At 38.9% G+C, this 19,893-nt stretch overlaps 2 pseudogenes and 6 gene segments (V, D, J or C); 6 read left to right on the top strand and 2 right to left on the bottom strand.

The window, feature by feature from the left end:
• Positions 1-9: 9 nt before the first annotated feature.
• LOC125276367 lies at positions 10-15,452 on the top strand. The segment is given in 3 exon segments: positions 10-79; positions 14,858-15,021; positions 15,133-15,452. Coding segments are annotated over 2 exon segments (369 nt in total).
• On the top strand, positions 195-1,187 carry LOC125276372. The segment is given in 3 exon segments: positions 195-243; positions 333-668; positions 1,027-1,187. Coding segments are annotated over 3 exon segments (546 nt in total).
• On the bottom strand, positions 1,683-2,198 carry LOC125276371 (annotated as a pseudogene).
• On the top strand, positions 6,611-7,086 carry LOC125276370. The segment is given in 2 exon segments: positions 6,611-6,659; positions 6,749-7,086. Coding segments are annotated over 2 exon segments (387 nt in total).
• Positions 10,175-10,925, top strand: LOC125277354. The segment is given in 2 exon segments: positions 10,175-10,389; positions 10,498-10,925. Coding segments are annotated over 2 exon segments (438 nt in total).
• LOC125277370 lies at positions 11,975-12,522 on the top strand. The segment is given in 2 exon segments: positions 11,975-12,023; positions 12,113-12,522. Coding segments are annotated over 2 exon segments (387 nt in total).
• Positions 13,447-13,944, bottom strand: LOC125276368 (annotated as a pseudogene).
• Positions 15,453-18,980: 3,528 nt separating the features above from the next.
• LOC125277352 lies at positions 18,981-19,665 on the top strand. The segment is given in 2 exon segments: positions 18,981-19,029; positions 19,119-19,665. Coding segments are annotated over 2 exon segments (453 nt in total).
• Positions 19,666-19,893: the final 228 nt, after the last annotated feature.

Raw genomic sequence — 19,893 nt, 5'->3', positions numbered from 1 at the left:
TGTCTGTTTCTGAAAATGATCAATAGAAATTTATTAGCAAAGATACTAAATGACAAAACAGTGTTTCTGCTGTCTTCAGGTAAATGATCTGGAGTGTGTTTGCATATTGATCAGATGCTTCAGTGCTCTGAGAGTGTTTATAGTGCTGTGAGTTTAACACTTCATCACTGACACACACAACAATCTTCATCAACATGACCTTCATCATCATCTTCATCTGGACTCTCACAGCGTTTGCTCAAGGTTTGTGGAGCACAAGTTTGATATCAATTCATTTCTTCAAGTATATTGTCAAAGTTTTGAGTTGATTTTCTTCTTGTTGTGTGTTTCAGAGTGTAGAGGACAGATCACCGTCACTCAGAGTCCCTCAATGACAGCAGCTCAACCAGGACAAACTGTGAACATCAACTGTAAAACCAGCAGTGATGTGTTCAAGAATGATGGTGCTGATGATTATTTAGCCTGGTACTTACAGAAACCCGGAGAAGCTCCTAAACTCCTGATTTATTATGCAAGCACCCTCCAGTCAGGAACTCCATCTAGATTCAGTGGCAGTGGATCTAACAGTGATTTCACTCTGACCATCAGTGGAGTCCAGACTGAAGATGCTGGACATTATTACTGTCAGAGTTTACACAGTCATCAGTGGCAGCATGGGTGTTCACACAGTGATAAAGAGTCGTACAAAAACCTCCGTCAGTCAGAGTCACAGTGACTGAACTGATACTGCAGCTGCTCACACACTTTCACACACTTTCACACACACTCAACAACAGACACATCTAAAGATCATAAAGAGATTCTCTCAGAAAGGTTTCTTTAGATCACTGTAAACTGAACACAATCACAAACTTCAGCAAATGTAGTTGTAAACAGAAGCATGTATGTTCATTCATCTTCAGCTGTCAATCATAACACAAGAGCAGCATATATAAACAGCAGCTTACGTCACTCCAGTGAGAATATTCTTCCTGCATCCCTCCATCACTCCATCTCCACCTTTATGTCCATTTTAATTCATTTCAGAAGTCCTGATGTTCATAGTCGAGTCTTGTGACAGAAACAGATCCTCCATCATGGACACGACAGATGTGTTTCCCTGCAGCATTAGTGCTGGTGATTTACAGACTCTTTCTGCAAGTTACATTGTTACGCCAGTAGATGGAGACAAGAGACTGACTTTATGAGTGAATCAATTAATTATTAATCAACTGATTTGTTCAAAACACTGAATCATTCAGGAAAGAAACAAGCATATTTGATGGCTCTGTCCCAATGAAGAGGCTGCATGTTCGTTCTGAAGATCAACCAATGAAATGATCCTTCACAGCCGCACTGAAATGTTATTGGTTCACGCTATAGTCAGTCTCTGAAGGCAGGAAATCAACTCCTTTTTTCCCTTATTAATTTCATTATTGCCTCCAATCCTCTGACATCATATCATTTTATTTTATTTCATATATATATGGCTCAGAATATCAAGTCAAACAGTGAAACTGAGTGGAGTTAAACTCATTTGCGTCACATTTGTGATTGTGTTCCTCTGAGAATTGAGCAGATCTCGTTTCATCATGTATCTGCAGGTGTTTTCATGCTCCATTGAGTGAAGTTTATTTATAAAATATGAGCTAAAGCCCTGATCCAATGAAAGACCCGAAACAAAAATGACACAAAAAAGGACATAATGTTACAATTATGTTTTATTGACTGAATTGTAATAAAATCAAGACTGTAAAAGCACACATATAGTCAGCAGATCTACTCTGAACACTGCTGTCTCCTCACAGTGTCTCCAGTGGACGCAGACTGGCCGCTCCGTGTGGCCTCACAGCTCACCGAGACGCTCTTCATCCACTCCTCCTCAGAGAGAGTCAGGCTGCTGCTCCAGCTGTACAGACCGTCCTTCTCCAGGAGCCCAGCGCTGCTCTCCTGAGACCTGCTGCTCCCGTCCACCTTCAGCTCAGGCTCCAGTCTGACGGGAAGCCCTTGTTGGCCACACACACCAGTGTCGCTGTGTTCAGAGAGGAGATCTCTGCGCTGGAGGGCGGCAGGACGCTCACTTTAGGAGGAGTGACGCCTGAGAGAAGCACAGAGAAATCAGTTACCAGTGGCTTTCCATTAGGATTCAAGAGAAAACTAGGAGAAATTCTCCAACACAGAGAAACAACATGAAGAAAACAGTAAAGAAAATCCATCATTATTCCTTCAACACATTAATGCTCACAAACTCCTACACATGAAAAGAGAAAATGTTCAGAATTCATTTCACATTCTGGTAAATATGCTGATTAATTATTAAAGCTGCAGTCTGTAAGTTTGCCTCTTTGTCTCCATCTCTGTTTGAAACCTGCAGTTGCAGTTATTTGTGGAATGATCTTCCTCACATGGGTTGTGCGTCGGCACGGCTCCTCAGCGCGGACGAATCTAATGTTTTGAGGTGTTTGTGTGGCTGTCAGTCACCGCACCAGTGTGGATCTTCACTTACTTCACAATTACTGATTCAACGTCTTGGAAGTTTGTTCAAAATAAGAAGTTTCACCGGAAAATGTCATCTGAACAAGTACGAAACATGTCTGCCACTTTTGTTCTGAACGACTGAGGAAAAAAAGTTTTATGATAAACCGCGCTACCAATGGCAGGGCTCTACAGTGTGACCATTTCAGTCGAAATTACTGTGTGTGACTGTGAAAAAGTGTTTAGAAGCACCAGTGCTACTGACCCGATCAGACCCGGTTCTACAGGGGTGCTAGAGGGTACAAAACAGGACAAAAAGATTTTGCAAACGCGATGCGTCAGTGTGTATTTGTGTTTCAGTCTGGAGAGTGTGGAGAGAGAAGGTGTTGTTGCAGCGCTGAGCAATGTAGCCAATCACTGATGATTTCTTCAATACAGTGGCCAATCAGAGGCATTTAAGTTATACTGTTCAAAACGCTGGGGTTTTGAATATAAAATTATAAAAATAAAAAAAAATTCTTTTGTTTTAACAAGTTGGAAAAAGAAAATTTTGACTGAGAAAAAAACGACTTTTCACGTCATTGTGCATCAATTTTACAAACAAGAACCTGTCCTATACTCTAAAGAATGCTTTTTTTTGTTTTGTTTTGAGTGACTGTCTTCAGGTAAATGATCTGCAGTTCATTTGCATATTGATCAGATGCTTCAGTGCTCTGAGAGTGTTTATAGTGCTGTGAGTTTAACACTTCATCACTGACACACACAACAATCTTCATCAACATGACCTTCATCATCATCTTCATCTGGACTCTCACAGCGTTTGCTCAAGGTTTGTGGAGCACAAGTTTGATATCAATTCATTTCTTCAAGTATATTGTCAAAGTTTTGAGTTGATTTTCTTCTTGTGTTTCAGAGTGTAGAGGACAGATCACCGTCACTCAGAGTCCCTCAATGACAGCAGCTCAACCAGGACAAACTGTGAACATCAACTGTAAAACCAGCAAAGATGTGTATTATCATAGTTCTTATGGACATTATTTAGCCTGGTACTTACAGAAACCTGGAGAAGCTCCTAAACTCCTGATTTATTTAGCAAAGACCCTCCAGTCAGGAACTCCATCTAGATTCAGTGGCAGTGGATCTAACAGTGATTTCACTCTGACCATCAGTGGAGTCCAGACTGAAGATGCTGGACATTATTACTGTCTGAGTTTAGACTACATCAACAGTAACTTAGTGTTCACACAGTGATAAAGAGTCGTACAAAAACCTCCGTCAGTCAGAGTCACAGTGACTGAACTGATACTGCAGCTGCTCACACACTTTCACACACTTTCACACACTTTCACACACACTCAACAGCAGAAACACAAATATGATCTTAATATCAGCTTTGTTGAGCTTCATTAGTATTTCTATAGATAATTAGAAATTCTTTTGATGTCATCATCATTTTTAGATCATTTATGGTTTATTTATCCTCATTTCCACTCACTCAATATTTTAGTCATTGCTATTTTTGATCATGTACTTTTATTATTTTTTCTTCCTAATCTTAGTTATACAGTAAAGATCTGAGGAACTGAAGCTGTCGATCACACAGCGAGAGTTTATCTGGACACTTCCCAAAACTCCTGTTATAATCAGTGACGCTCTTACACTACACAATCAATCTCTGACTGGATTTACATCGTGTTTGCATTGTTAGTTATGGTGAAAGCATTTCTGGAGTGCAGAAATTTAGTTGTAATGACGAGATCACTGCATTCACACCATCAACAGACTGTCTGTCATCTGCTCAGTTTCTCATCACTGCAACCTTCCCTGTGATGAACAGATCTAAATATAAGGCAATAATCAACACTTTTCACCATTCGTTCATTTAGACAGCTGTAATAGTAAAAATGTAGTGATAGTATTCGAGAAGGTTTCACACGTAAACAATCAGAGCGCTAAAATCAGAGTGGAAATAACCATTTATTTCTAAATTATGACAATTATTTGATGTAAAATCATATGAACATTATAAGTGCACCTCAGGAAACATTATAAATAATAATAAATCAGTTGGTGAAGCGACTCAGACGCCTGCAGTGAAATCTGTTCATCTAGGAAACACATTCACCATGTCCTGTAAAAGCAGTCCTGACGTCTATCAGAGTTGGGATCATCAACCTCTATCCTGGTTCAGTGATAAAGAGTCAAAAACCTCCGTCAGTCAGAGTCACAGTGATTTGTGCTAGAAACACTGAATAAGTTCATTCACAAATATGAGGCTGCAGCAGATGAGAAGATTTGAAGTCAATAACATCATTTTAGAGCTTCAGACGACTGAGAATATCGAGCACAGGTGAGATTATCAGAGATCCAAACACTGAAGGGTTCATCCTAGACCATTTGTCTATTTAACCCCAAATTTATCTGTGTATCATCTAGATACCCTGAAGACATCAAACAAGTGATCAACAGAATTTGGATTCATCAGATTGTTGAGAAGATATAGTTTTATAAGTGTATTGAGCCATGGCTAAATGAACTATCTTCTAAACGCTTTGACTAATTAAAATCCTTTTGATAACTTTTGTCATTAGTGTCTATGGATGACATGCAAAATTTCGTGTGAATCGGTCAAGTGGTTTAGGAGATCGAAAAAGGTTTTAGCAACTCAAAATGGCTGACGGACTACAACATGTTGTACTAATGTTGTCCACTAGAGGGAACCACAGGAGAAGAAATCTGTTTTTCTATCATTTTCCATCAGTTTAAATGTTTGAATCCAAAATTCACAGAACTTCATACACATGGACAACAAGACTTTCTGAGTAAACATGCTGAGTTTCAGGAACTTTTTTTTTTTTTTTTTTTTAAATCAGTCATTTAAATGAATGGGACTCAGAGATGAAGGTCATAATACTAATGCTGTCCACCAGAGGGAGCCACAGGACAACAAATCCTTTCAGATCTCTTTATGAAAGTCTGTGTAAATGGTTCAATAGATTGACTTGTAGTATAAAAAAATGCATATAGGCCTAAATTCATTATAGTTTCATAAAGTTTAATAAAGCCCAATATAATTAGTTTGCAAAAAAAACTGTAATCTCCAAAATACTTACAGATCATTCATTTTTATATTAATATTCATTTTATACTATACTATTGAAAACATATTTGTCAAGTTGCCAGACGTGACTGAATGTATTGCCGTTCGATTGAAGGAAAGAGACAATATTATCTGTCTATTTTAATATAGTACATAGAATAATACTTCCATAAAGAGATATTAAAGACTCATATTTTATTTGGAAAGACACATGGCCATTGCTGTACCGTCTACTACACGATTCAAAGTGTTTCTGGATTGAAGTTTCTGAGCTGTAAAAGATCCCAATAACAATTCAAGCTACAAGTTAATCCTATTATGCTAGAGGATGTTCATGTGCATTAAAGCTGTCTAAAGACCAAGAGTTTGTCTTACATTGACCATATAACCTGTTACGGCCAATTTGTAGGTCACTATATTAGGCAGCCTGTATGTATCCTTTGGCTCAACCAATGACTTTAGGCCAGGACTGCAGTACCTGTTTGTCACTTTGGGTGGCGCAATTGCATACAGTGCTATAATATATAAATATATATAAGTCATCAAATAAACTTCCTGTTCATCAGTGGTGTGTCTGTCTGTTCACACCGCCCTCTAGTGGCACAGTGATGTAGTGCAAGATAACAGGAATGAAACTGTTCTGTCATCAGTACAGCTGTGATCACCTGCGGTCTCGTACCTGCAGCCGAATTACAGTCGAGCTGATGATCACTAAAGCACTTTTGCTCATGTGATTTTGCTTAGATGATGATAAGTTTCATCTACATTTCATTTTCTCACAGTGTTTTTTAACATGGGGTTTGAATTATTCTAAATTTTATGCTACATTTTTCTAAGTTCACACTTAGTGGTGTATCGTGATTACATGATAGATATTTGATGTTGTGATTAACAGGATGAGATGAACGAGCTCCTCCTGAACCTTCATTTAGAGCCTCATTTAAATACAGAATGAGTTCATTTGCATATTGATCAGATGCTTCAGTGCTCTGAGAGTGTTTATAGTGCTGTGAGTTTAACACTTCATCACTGACACACACAACAATCTTCATCAACATGACCTTCATCATCATCTTCATCTGGACTCTCACAGCGTTTGCTCAAGGTTTGTGGAGCACAAGTTTGAGATCAATTCATTTCTTCAAGTACATTGTCAAAGTTTTGAGTTGATTTTCTTCTTGTTGTGTGTTTCAGAGTGTAGAGGACAGATCACCGTCACTCAGAGTCCCTCAATGACAGCAGCTCAACCAGGACAAACTGTGAACATCAACTGTAAAACCAGCACAGATGTGTATTATTATAGTTCTTATGGACATTATTTAGCCTGGTACTTACAGAAACCTGGAGAAGCTCCTAAACTCCTGATTTATTTAGCAAGCACCCTCCAGTCAGGAACTCCATCTAGATTCAGTGGCAGTGGATCTAACAGTGATTTCACTCTGACCATCAGTGGAGTCCAGACTGAAGATGCTGGACATTATTACTGTCAGAGTTATCACTACATCAACAGCGAAAATGTGTTCACACAGTGATAAAGAGTCGTACAAAAACCTCCGTCAGTCAGAGTCACAGTGACTGAACTGATACTGCAGCTGCTCAAAGGAGGATCTGAAACAACATCGTCACACAAACATCTGAAATAAAATAATCTAAATTAATCTTCCACTCTTAATAATTTAGAGGTCAGAAGGAGATTTTGTGCTCTTATAGATCAGTCACACGTTTGAGATCTGAGTGATTTCAGCTGCCGCCTTTTATTAATAATAGATATTAATTTTCATAATTCTCCATGGTTATTTGATTTGAGTATCTCATCCTAACATGTCATTTGTTCACTATACACTGTATTCATACTATATACTGCAGACAGTGAGAGTTTTATATTAGCTGCTGTTTTAATTGTAGTCCTGATCAACAGTTCAGTTCAGACACGCCTCTCCCTCCTCTGCACCAATCACAGCCTCTGATCAGAAAGAGCAAGATAAGAATATTAATTTGTGCTTTTAACTGAATTTTTATTGAAAACTTGTTCACAAAACTATGAGAAGATACAAACTGGTATCTGATGATAACATGAGCTGATAAACCTCAGTGTAACTGATGAATATGAACAAACCTCTGATCCAATGGAGAGAAACTGGAACAGGAGAAACTTCTTCAGCTGGTCCTTACAGAAACCTGGAGAAGCTCCTGAACTCCTGATTTATTCCACAAACTGCCTCAACAGTGTCATTTACTGAAGTCAAACAGTGAATCTGAGCGAGTTAAACTCATATTTCATCATCAGGTGGAGTGATTGTGTTTCTCTCAGAATAGAGCAGATGTTCATCGTCCTCAGAGGAGTTTGATGATCCTGTGACTCCAGAAACACTCAAAATAACTATTGAGCAGAAAAACATGTAGAAAAGGGTTTTTCAAACTCAAATCAAATCAAACTTTATAAAGCACTTTAAAACAACCGAAGTTGACCAAAGTGCTGTACAGAAAAATATATAAAACATAAAATACTCAACTCATACAAGACATAAAAACAAAAACAAATTAAGAAACAAATGTCAAAATCAGTCAAAGGCCAAAGAGAAAAGGTGGGTTTTAAGAAGTGACTTAAAAGAAGACAATGAAGAGGCCCGTCTAACGGGCAGAGGCAGATCATTCCACAGTTTAGGAGCTGCTACAGCAAAGGCACGGTCCCCTCTGAGCATCCGCTTGTTCTGGGCACATTCAGGAGCAGCTGATCAGCTGACCTGAGAGAACGGGTGGGTCTATAAGGGTGTAGCAGCTCAGAAACGTAGGGTGGAGCAAGACCATTTAGAGATTTAAAAACAAATAAGAGAATTTTAAAATGGATCCTAAAATGTATGGGCAGCCAGTGAAGTGAGGCTAAAATAGGGGAAATGTGCTCGTATTTGCGTTAACAGACGTGCTGCAGCGTTTTGAACCATCTGCAGACGAGCAACAGAAGACCCACTAACCCCCACATACAGTGCGTTACAGTAATCCAGCCGAGTGGTAACAAAGGCGTGGATTACTGTCTCAGAGTGTTGCCTCGAAAGAAATGGCTTTACTTTGGCCAGATGCCTCAACTGAAAAAAGCTTGATTTAACGACCGCCCTGATCTGACTGTCAAGCTTGAGGTCAGCGTCGATTTTAACCCCTAGGTTAGTGATTGTTTGCTTGTTGTACTGGGCCAAGGCCCCCAAATCAACAGAAGGGGTCCCAATGGTGCCACCAAAAACCATCACCTCTGTCTTTTTTACATGAAAACTTAAAAAAGTAAGAGACATCCAGGCCTATATATCAGCAAGACACTCGAGTAACGGTCCGACAGTGTCGTTCTTTTTAAGAGGCACATAAATCATCTGCGTAAAAGTGGAAAGACATGCCATGCTTCCTGATTATTGAACCTAGTGGGAGCAAATACAAAGAGAAGAGAAGTGGGCCTAAAACTGAGCCCTGTGGGACCCCACAAGAGAGAGGAGCAGAGGAGGACTCAGAGTCACCACAACTGACACAGAAAGTCCAACCATCCAGGTAGGACCTAAACCATTCAAGTGCTAATGCTTGATGCCCACCCACTGCTCCAAACGTGAGATCAGGATTTCATGGTTCAGCAGTTAAATCAAGAAGCACAAGAATAACACAATCACCAGAGTCAGTAGCTAAAAATATATCATTAAACACTTTTAAAAGAGCAGATTCTGTGCTGTGCAAAGTTTTAAAACCGGACTGGAACATTATTGTGGGCTTTCAAAAAGGCCATTAATTGACTGCAGACTATCTTTTCAAGGATTTTTGAAAGAAAAGGTAGTTTGGAGATAGGCCTAAAATTTGCAAGATCTACAGGATCCACACCAGGTTTTTTAATCAGAGGTTGCACTACTGCATGTTTAAAATTTTTATGACCACACCTGAAGACAGACTGCTATTAACAACTGCAAGAACATATGGCCCTACAGTAGGAAAGACCTCTTTAAAAAAGCCGAGGAGGAACAGCATCATGTGGAGAACCTGAGGGCTTCAAATGATCAACAGTCTCCTGTAACACAGACAAGGTCACAGGCTCAAACCTGTCAAAAACAGCAGAACAGAGGACAGGGATTGAGGGGTCATAAGCAGAAGGTGAAATAAGGGCTCTAGTGGTAGTGACCTTATCAATAAAAAGTGCATCAATACAGACTGTTTGCGGAGCATTAAGAACAGAATCAATAGTCTTAAACAAAACACGAGGCTTGTTACAGTTTGACAGAATAATTCCAGATAAATATTGTCTTTTAGCATCTTTCACAATTGTCTGATAATGACGCCAACAGTCCCTTAGCATTTGAAGTGATACATGCAGTCTGTCCTTTTTCCATTTGCGCTCAGCTCTACGGCACTCGCGTCTGACAGCACGAGCCGTGTCATTCAACCAAGGCTCAGAGTTAGTTTTAGGCTGCCTAATTTTTTGCATTTTGAAATGTAGAATCTATAAATGTTCAATAATATAAAAGCAATATCACACTTGTAATCGTGATGTTGGTCTGATATTCGGATTAAACAGCGCTCCTGTTCATCTGATGTTGCTTTATCAATAAAGGATTATATTAACATGTGAAATGTTTTGTGAAATCTCAATGAAACCACATTAAACCATCTTAAACCTGTCACTGCTGAAGCGTTTGCATAGAGAGAGTGTTTTACATGAGCGACACACGCTTCAGTGCTCTGCATGTGTTTATAACTCTGTCAAACATCAAACATGATCAACAACTGTTTTTCACTAGAACTGAACCTACAACCAACAAAAATGACTTTCAGCACCATATTGATCTGGACGCTGGCAGTATTATGTCGAGGTTTGTGTCAGTAAAGATTACAGACATTATTTACTTGTTATTTTTATGTGTTGTGAAGATATATGGTTGTGAAAGTGTTTGTGATTTCTAATCTTTCTCTCTTGTCAGAATCTGTTGGTCAGGTGACAGTGACTCAAACTCCCTCAGAGCTGCTCTCTCAAACTGGACAATCAGTCACTGTGACCTGTAAAACTAGCAGAGATCCAGGCTGTTGTTATGATGGTGGAAAACGCGCTCTGAGCTGGTACTTACAGAAACCTGGAGAAGCTCCTAAACTCCTGATTTATTATATAAGCAACTGTCAGTCAGGAACTCCATCTAGATTCAGTGGCAGTGGATCTAACACTGATTTCACTCTGACCATCAGTGGAGTCCAGACTGAAGATGCTGGACATTATTACTGTCAGAGTTACCATGAAATCAACAGTAAAGATGTGTTCACACAGTGATAAAGAGTCGTACAAAAACCTCTGTCAGTCAGAGTCACAGTGACTGAACTGATACTGCAGCTGCTCACACACTTTCACACACTTTCACACACTCAACATATTATAATAAATATCAGTTTTGTTGAGCTTCATCAGTATTTGACATTTTTAATCACAATTCATTTTAAGTCATTTTTGTCTCCTGTTATTTTCAGTCCTTCAAATTTTGATCTTCACTTCAGTGGATATTTTTCCATTCTTCACTATATTTTTGATTTTCTTCATTTATATTCTATCTTTATTCTTCTTTCTAAACTGAATCATCATCAGCATCATAAACATGTTCTGCTTGATCAGTTTAATAAGTCTTTAATGTATTAAGTTCATTCCTCATAATACAGATATGCAACTTTATACAGCACTTTGGTCAACTAAGGTTGTTTTAATTGTGCTTTATAAATAAATTGAACATTGAACATTCATAATACAGATATTAACAGCATCATATATATAAACACATTCATCAACTTCAGAGCAGATGACAATGAAAATAATTAATATAAATGTCAACAAAATGGATTAACAATGATATAAAAATTAATTTTAAAACTAAAGACCAGATTACCCAACAGCTGTTGTCCACCATCAAAAACATCTGCATGTCACCATATATTTTTACATTTATTTTATAAATATTTATAAAAGTGAAGATGTTTCTAATATGTGACTCACAATCAAATTCAGTTGATTCAGTGATTGACAGAGACTCGTGTGTGATGATCCTCATGTCTGTTCAGAAACTGCAGGAAAACACATGGATTTGGTGTAAATTTGGGGATTAACAGTGATGTTTCAATCCAACTAAAATATTCTCAGAGTCTCACAGCAGATATTCAGATTAATATACTGAAGTTGGTCTTGTAGATTTATTCAGAATTGAAATATACATTTTTTAAATAGTTTGACTATCAGAAGATTGAATGATATGAATAAGACTGATTTTTACTAGATGTTCACTTCAGTAATTGTATTAAGTGACTGTCTTCAGGTAAATGAGTGTGTTTGCATATTGATCAGATGCTTCAGTGCTCTGAGAGTGTTTATAGTGCTGTGAGTTTAACACTTCATCACTGACACACACAACAATCTTCATCAACATGACCTTCATCATCATCTTCATCTGGACTCTCACAGCGTTTGCTCAAGGTTTGTGGAGCACAAGTTTGATATCAATTCATTTCTTCAAGTATATTGTCAAAGTTTTGAGTTGATTTTCTTCTTGTTGTGTGTTTCAGAGTGTAGAGGACAGATCACCGTCACTCAGAGTCCCTCAATGACAGCAGCTCAACCAGGACAAACTGTGAACATCAACTGTAAAACCAGCAAAGATGTGCCCAATTGTAGTGGGAATGATAAATGTATATCCTGGTACTTACAGAAACCTGGAGAAGCTCCTAAACTCCTGATTTATTATACAAAAAGCCTCCAGTCAGGAACTCCATCTAGATTCAGTGGCAGTGGATCTAACAGTGATTTCACTCTGACCATCAGTGGAGTCCAGACTGAAGATGCTGGACATTATTACTGTCAGAGTTATCACTACATCAACAGTAACTGGGTGTTCACACAGTGATAAAGAGTCGTACAAAAACCTCCGTCAGTCAGAGTCACAGTGACTGAACTGATACTGCAGCTGCTCACACACTTTCACACACACTCAACAACAGACACTAAATCATAAAGAGATTCTCTCAGAAAGGTTTCTTTAGATCACTGTAAACTGAACACAATCACAAACTTCAGCAAATGTAGTTGTAAACAGAAGCATGTATGTTCATTCATCTTCAGCTGTCAATCATAACACAAGAGCAGCATATATAAACAGCAGCTTACGTCACTCCAGTGAGAATATTCTTCCTGCGTCCCTCCATCACTCCATCTCCACCTTTATGTCCATTTTAATTCATTTCAGAAGTCCTGATGTTCACAGTCGAGTCTTGTGACAGAAACAGATCCTCCATCATGGACACGACAGATGTGTTTCCCTGCAGCATTAGTGCTGGTGATTTACAGACTCTTTCTGCAAGTTACATCGTTACGCCAGTAGATGGAGACAAGAGACTGACTTTATGAGTGAATCAATGAATTATTAATCAACTGATTTGTTCAAAACACTGAATCATTCAGGAAAGAAACAAGCATATTTGATGGCTCTGTCCCAATGAAGAGGCTGCATGTTCGTTCTGAAGATCAACCAATGAAATGATCCTTCACAGCCGCACTGAAATGTTATTGGTTCACGCTATAGTCAGTCTCTGAAGGCAGGAAATCAATTCCTTTATTTCCCTTATTAATTTAATTATTGCTCCAATCCTCTTGACATCATATAATTATATTTTATTTCATATATATATGGCTCAGAATATCAAGTCAAACAGTGAAACTGAGTGGAGTTAAACTCATTTGCGTCACATTTGTGATTGTGTTCCTCTGAGAATTGAGCAGATCTCGTTTCATCATGTATCTGCAGGTGTTTTCATGCTCCATTGAGTGAAGTTTATTTATAAAATATGAGCTAAAGCCCTGATCCAATGAAAGAGCCGAAACAAAAATGACACAGAAAAGGACATAATGTTACAATTATGTTTTATTGACTGAATTGTAATAAAATCAAGACTGAAAAAGCACACATATAGTCAGCAGATCTACTCTGAACACTGCTGTCTCCTCACAGTGTCTCCAGTGGACGCAGACTGGCCGCTCCGTGTGGCCTCACAGCTCACCGAGACGCTCTTCATCCACTCCTCCTCAGAGAGAGTCAGGCTGCTGCTCCAGCTGTACAGACCGTCCTTCTCCAGGAGCCCAGCGCTGCTCTCCTGAGACCTGCTGCTCCCGTCCACCTTCAGCTCAGGCTCCAGTCTGACGGGAAGCCCTTGTTGGCCACACACACCAGTGTCGCTGTGTTCAGAGAGGAGATCTCTGCGCTGGAGGGCGGCAGGACGCTCACTTTAGGAGGAGTGACGCCTGAGAGAAGCACAGAGAAATCAGTTACCAGTGGCTTTCCATTAGGATTCAAGAGAAAACTAGGAGAAATTCTCCAACAGCGAGAGAAACAACATGAAGAAAACAGTCAAAGAAAATCCCATCATTATTCCTTCAACACATTAATGCTCACAAACTCCTACACATGAAAAGAGAAAATGTTCAGAATTCATTTCACATTCTGGTAAATATGCTGATTAATTATTAAAGCTGCAGTCTGTAAGTTTGCCTCTTTGTCTCCATCTCTGTTTGAAACCTGCAATTGCAATTATTTGTGGAATGATCTTCCTCACATGGGTTGTGCGTCGGCACGGCTCCTCAGCGCGGACGAATCTAATGTTTTGAGGTGTTTGTGTGGCTGTCAGTCACCGCACCAGTGTGGATCTTCACTTACTTCACAATTACTGATTCGACATCTTGGAAGTTTGTTCAAAATAAGAAGTTTCACTGGAAAATGTCATCTGAACAAGTACGAAACATGTCTGCCACTTTTGTTCCAACTGAGGAAAAAAAAGTTTTACAATAAACCTTGTTACCAATGGCAGGGCTCTACAGTGCGACCATTTCAGTCGCAATTACTGCCTGCGACTGTGAAAAAGTGTTTAGAAGCTCCAGTGCGACTGACCCGATCAGACCCGGTTCTACAGGGGTGCTAGAGGGTAGAAAAGAGGACAAACAGATTTTGCAAACGCGATGCGTCAGTGTGTATTTGTGTTTCAGTCTGGAGAGTGTGGAGAGAGAAGGTGTTGTTGCAGCGCTGAGCAATGTAGCCAATCACTGATGATTTCTTCAATACAGTGGCCAATCAGAGGCATTTAAGTTACACCGTTCAAAATGCTGGGGTTTTGAATACAAATTTATAAATTCGATTTTTTTTCTATTGTTTTAACAAGTTGGAAAAAGAAAATTTTGCCTGAGAAAAAAAAACAACTTTTCAGGTCATTGTGCATCAGTTTTACAAACAAGAATCTACACTTTTTTTGAGTATCTGTCTTCAGGTAAATGATCTGGAGTGTGTTTGCATATTGATCAGATGCTTCAGTGCTCTGAGAGTGTTTATAGTGCTGTGAGTTTAACACTTCATCACTGACACACACAACAATCTTCATCAACATGACCTTCATCATCATCTGGACGCTCTTATACTGCTTTATACTACAAGGTGAACAGTATTTATCCAGAATAAACCATTTAAATTATATAATTTTAACATATCTTAAAAATACGTCAAATAATATATACTTTATGGACTAATAAATGATTTGTTTTTCAGGCTGTAGAGCTCAGATCACAGTGACTCAGACTCCTGCAGTGAAAACTGTTAAACCAGGAGAAACTGTTATGATGAGCTGTAAACTCAGTACTGCTCCATACTGCAGTCCACCATGTGTGTCCTGGTACTTACAGAAACCTGGAGAAGCTCCTAAACTCCTGATTTATTGGACCAAAAGCCTCCAGTCAGGAACTCCATCTAGATTCAGTGGCAGTGGATCTAACAGTGATTTCACTCTGACCATCAGTGGAGTCCAGACTGAAGATGCTGGACATTATTACTGTCAGAGTTATCACAGTGGCTATGTGTTCACACAGTGATAAAGAGTCGTACAAAAACCTCCGTCAGTCAGAGTCACAGTGACTGAACTGATACTGCAGCTGCTCACACACTTTCACACACTTTCACACACACTCAACAGCAGAAGGTTTTCAAACACACAGATCTAAAATCTTCTACAAATGTTTCTTTCTCATAAACTTTCATCAAGTCAAGTCAGCAGACCAAACACATCTGAAACCAGACAAAATGGACCTGATGGACTCATAGATTTCTGGTTTATACTTCATAGTAATCATTAGGTTCTCCTCATATTTTGATCAATGAATTTCCATGACTTTTCCGGTCTTCTGTCATCATAAAAATCTTATTTTCACTCATTCATTCACATTCGCAAATTCTAACCAATGAAATATTTAGTGCTGGCTAACATGGGCTTTGTTTTACATTTACAAACTTCTATCTTCTGTTCCTGATGGATGGTTTTTGCTGCCCCCTGTTGGTCATTGGTCTCATGTGCACCACATATTCACAACACACATGCTCAAACAAAAATGAAGACATTTTTCAAAATTATGCAGTAGAAATGAAAATCATAAAGGTTTTAAACATGCAAATGAGGGAGAGTAACATATTTTTAGGTTAAAGCTGCAGTCCGTAACTTTTTTGGTTAAAATGATCCAAAATCAATTTATTAGCAAGTACATAACTAGCCAGTGTTCAAAACTATCTCATTATCTGAGCTTGATTCACAACGGTAAGCTTGTAATAATGTTTTATAATAAGAGTGACCTGGTTGTCAGCAAAGCATTTTTAAAATTGAACATTGGTCTGGGGAGTTTGCTATGTATTTCCTACTGCACAAGAGGCGTGATCAACGAGCATTATTCACGCAATTGGATAGTCCTTTCAACCAATCAGATCAACGATCCGGGTGACGTACTTTTGCAGAGCGATGCGAAAACTCCAGACAGGTTTAGTTTGTATTGGTTTGTAGCATTGATCAGCGGTTTGCAGAAGCAGCAATGGCATCGAGCGACTTTTGCAGGTTGTGCAAAAAAACATGAAAGTGAGTGGCATTTACACCCAGTCGAGCGATTTGTTTGCTAAACTAAAGAAGTCATTTAGCATTGTTGAGAGTTTAAAAGGAATTGGATTGACGGTCGTGCGAGAGACGTCATCGTGTTAAACCCGCCCAGAGCCACAGAAAGAGCTCTGTACCCGCCAATAGCGAGCAAGGTGAATAAGCCAGTCTGTGATTGGTTCCCGCAAAAGTGTAACAGATGCAGCAGAAATGAATGTACGGGTTTCCAGACTGAGTTGCCGGGCGAAATCAAAATCGCCTGGCAGATCAGGCTGGGTTTACCCAGTCTTAGTGACCTGGTGGATTTCCCTTGGAAATTTGAGCATGCAGCAGTTCGTCTGTGCGTCATTACGTCACGTCCGTAAACAGAAAGGAGGAGTCCAGGCTAGTTGGTTTTATCATGTGAGGATGCTGCTGGTAGCAGATCATTTATAGCCTGTTCTCACAGCAGCTGAAATAATTAAACTTATCATTTTGATGGTGGATTGTAGTCTAGAAAGATCCAAATGACAGTCATCAGTGACAACTGGAGATTCACTGTAGTCAAAAAGCAAAAGACTTTGGACTGTGGAGTGGATACAGAAATTGAAATCATATCACACAATGCTGATGTTATTAACATTAACAATTTGAGAACAAAGTATAACAGTAATAATAATTTGCACAGTTTGGCGTGATCCGAGCTAAACGATTGTTAGATTTAATAACCATTGGCAGTGTGATTTGATACTTTTTTCCTCAGTTGTTCAGAACAAAAGTGGCAGAAATGTTACTTACTTGTTCAGATGATATTTTCCAGTGAAAATTCTTATATTGGTGATACTTCCAAGACATAGAATCTGTGATCCTGAAGTACAGTATCCACACCGGTGTAGTGATTGACAGCAAGCATTAGATTCATCCGCTGACAAACCGTGCCGATGCACAACGCACGTAACAATAACTATTAAACATATGACTGCAATCGCAGGTTTCAAACAAGAGATGGAGACAAAGAGGAAAAATACAGACTGCAGCTTTAAATATTCCTTCAAGACTCTGAGAAGAACCTGTTCTCTGTTTGAAATCACCCTATATTGCCTACATTACTCCACCCAAATGTGCCACACAAGTCCTGAAAGCATCTCGATCACCCCCAGGTGGCTGGATGCAGTATAGATCATAAACCCCGCCCTCTCCAAGTAATCAAATGAGACGTGAGACAAACTAAACAATTAAATTACACTTCAAATACATTTTTTCCAAAGATGGTTTCTGTTATGTAGGTATAATTGGTTGCTTTGCAGTAAAGAAGGAGAAAACAGAACAAACAAAAACAGTGAAAATACTGCAGAGCTCAAAACAGAAGCAGCCATCTTGATGTAACAACTCTCTGCAGGATCACTTCCGCATTTTGTCTCAGTAACATCTGGCACAGCGCCGGAGGCCATTTTCACTAGTGGTTAATTGTGGATACATCACAGAAGAATATGATATTTTACACTCGCTGTTTTAAGGGGTCATGACATGAGAAATTATTCTTGATCTTTTGGCATATAAGAGTCTTTGTATCATTATTACATCCTGCAAGTTCCATAATCAAAACGTCCTCGTCGTCAATAAAAAATAATTTATATAATCAAGCTGTAAAAAAGCTTCGTTTGGAACAGAGGTGCGTGTGACGTCACATGGGCACAATCATTTGCATACGACTGCCTGTAGAGCAAAACAACACATACTTCTACATCATCACATCATTGGCCCCGCCCACTGGTGTTCAGTCGATGAGCAGCGAGTGGATCTAAAGTAGGCCGAGATGTTTATGATAAGATTAATAATAACAAGATTGAGATGTCACACAGATGTTGTGCTGTTCCTGTCTGTGGAAAAACATCATCTTTGCATAAGCTGCTGAAGGATCCTGATGTCAGAGAAAAATGGTTTCAGTTTATTTTAACAAACGTCCTATAGTCACATCAGCGCTGACTTGTTTGTATTGTACATTTTACCAGCGACTGTTGTGATATATGGTAAAAATCAAAATGAAGAAGGACCAAACCAATTCCTCAACACCACAACAAAGAGACTTTCATGTGGGATCAAAGAAATCTCATGGAAAATACTGATAAACTAAGAGGCGTTAAGTGTGTTGACGTCCACACAAGAGAAAATACATCATTCACCTCTCTGTGTTTAAAGTCACTGAGAAATCAAAATGGACAATTATTGTTTTTATGGAATGTTGCAGTATTTATTATAAATGATTTATCAATGTACATCATTATTTGTTAATATTCAGCTAAATTTTTAAAGTTCACACTTATATTTGATGTTGTGATTGACAGGATGAGATGAACGAGCTCCTCCTGAACCTTCATTTAGAGCCTCATTTAAATACAGAATGAGTTCATTTGCATATTGATCAGATGCTTCAGTGCTCTGAGAGTGTTTATAGTGCTGTGAGTTTAACACTTCATCACTGACACACTCAACAATCTTCATCAACATGACCTTCATCATCATCTTCATCTGGACTCTCACAGCGTTTGCTCAAGGTTTGTGGAGCACAAGTTTGATATCAATTCATTTCTTCAAGTATATTGTCAAAGTTTTGAGTTGATTTTCTTCTTGTTGTGTGTTTCAGAGTGTAGAGGACAGATCACCGTCACTCAGAGTCCCTCAATGACAGCAGCTCAACCAGGACAAACTGTGAACATCAACTGTAAAACCAGCAGTAATGTGTACAAATATAGTGATGGGGATGAAACTTTAGCCTGGTACTTACAGAAACATGGAGAAGCTCCTAAACTCCTGATTTATTATGCAAAAAAACTCCAGTCAGGAACTCCATCTAGATTCAGTGGCAGTGGATCTAACAGTGATTTCACTCTGACCATCAGTGGAGTCCAGACTGAAGATGCTGGACATTATTACTGTCAGAGTTTCCACTGCAGAACAGATTATCGTGGTAATTGTGCAGGTGACTGTGTTCACACAGTGATAAAGAGTCGTACAAAAACCTCCGTCAGTCAGAGTCACAGTGACTGAACTGATACTGCAGCTGCTCACACACTTTCACACACTTTCACACACTTTCACACACACTCAACAGCAGAAACACAAATATGATCTTAATAATAGCTTTGTTGAGCTTCATCAGTATTTCTTCAGATAATTAGAAATTATTTTGATGTTATCACCATTTTTAGATCATTTATGGTTTATTGATCCTCATTTCCACTCACTCAATATTTTAAAGTCATTGATATTTTTGATCATGTACTTTTATTATTTTTTCTTCCTAATCTTAGTTATACAGTAAAGATCTGAGGAACTGAAGCTGTCGATCACACAGCGAGAGTTTATCTGGACACTTCCCAAAACTCCTGTTATAATCAGTGACGCTCTTACACTACACA

This window comes from Megalobrama amblycephala, linkage group LG10 (genome assembly GCF_018812025.1).
Source record: "Megalobrama amblycephala isolate DHTTF-2021 linkage group LG10, ASM1881202v1, whole genome shotgun sequence".
Lineage (NCBI taxonomy): Eukaryota > Metazoa > Chordata > Actinopteri > Cypriniformes > Xenocyprididae > Megalobrama > Megalobrama amblycephala.
Note: the sequence above shows the minus strand (reverse complement) of the source record. Positions and strands in the feature narration are given on the sequence as shown.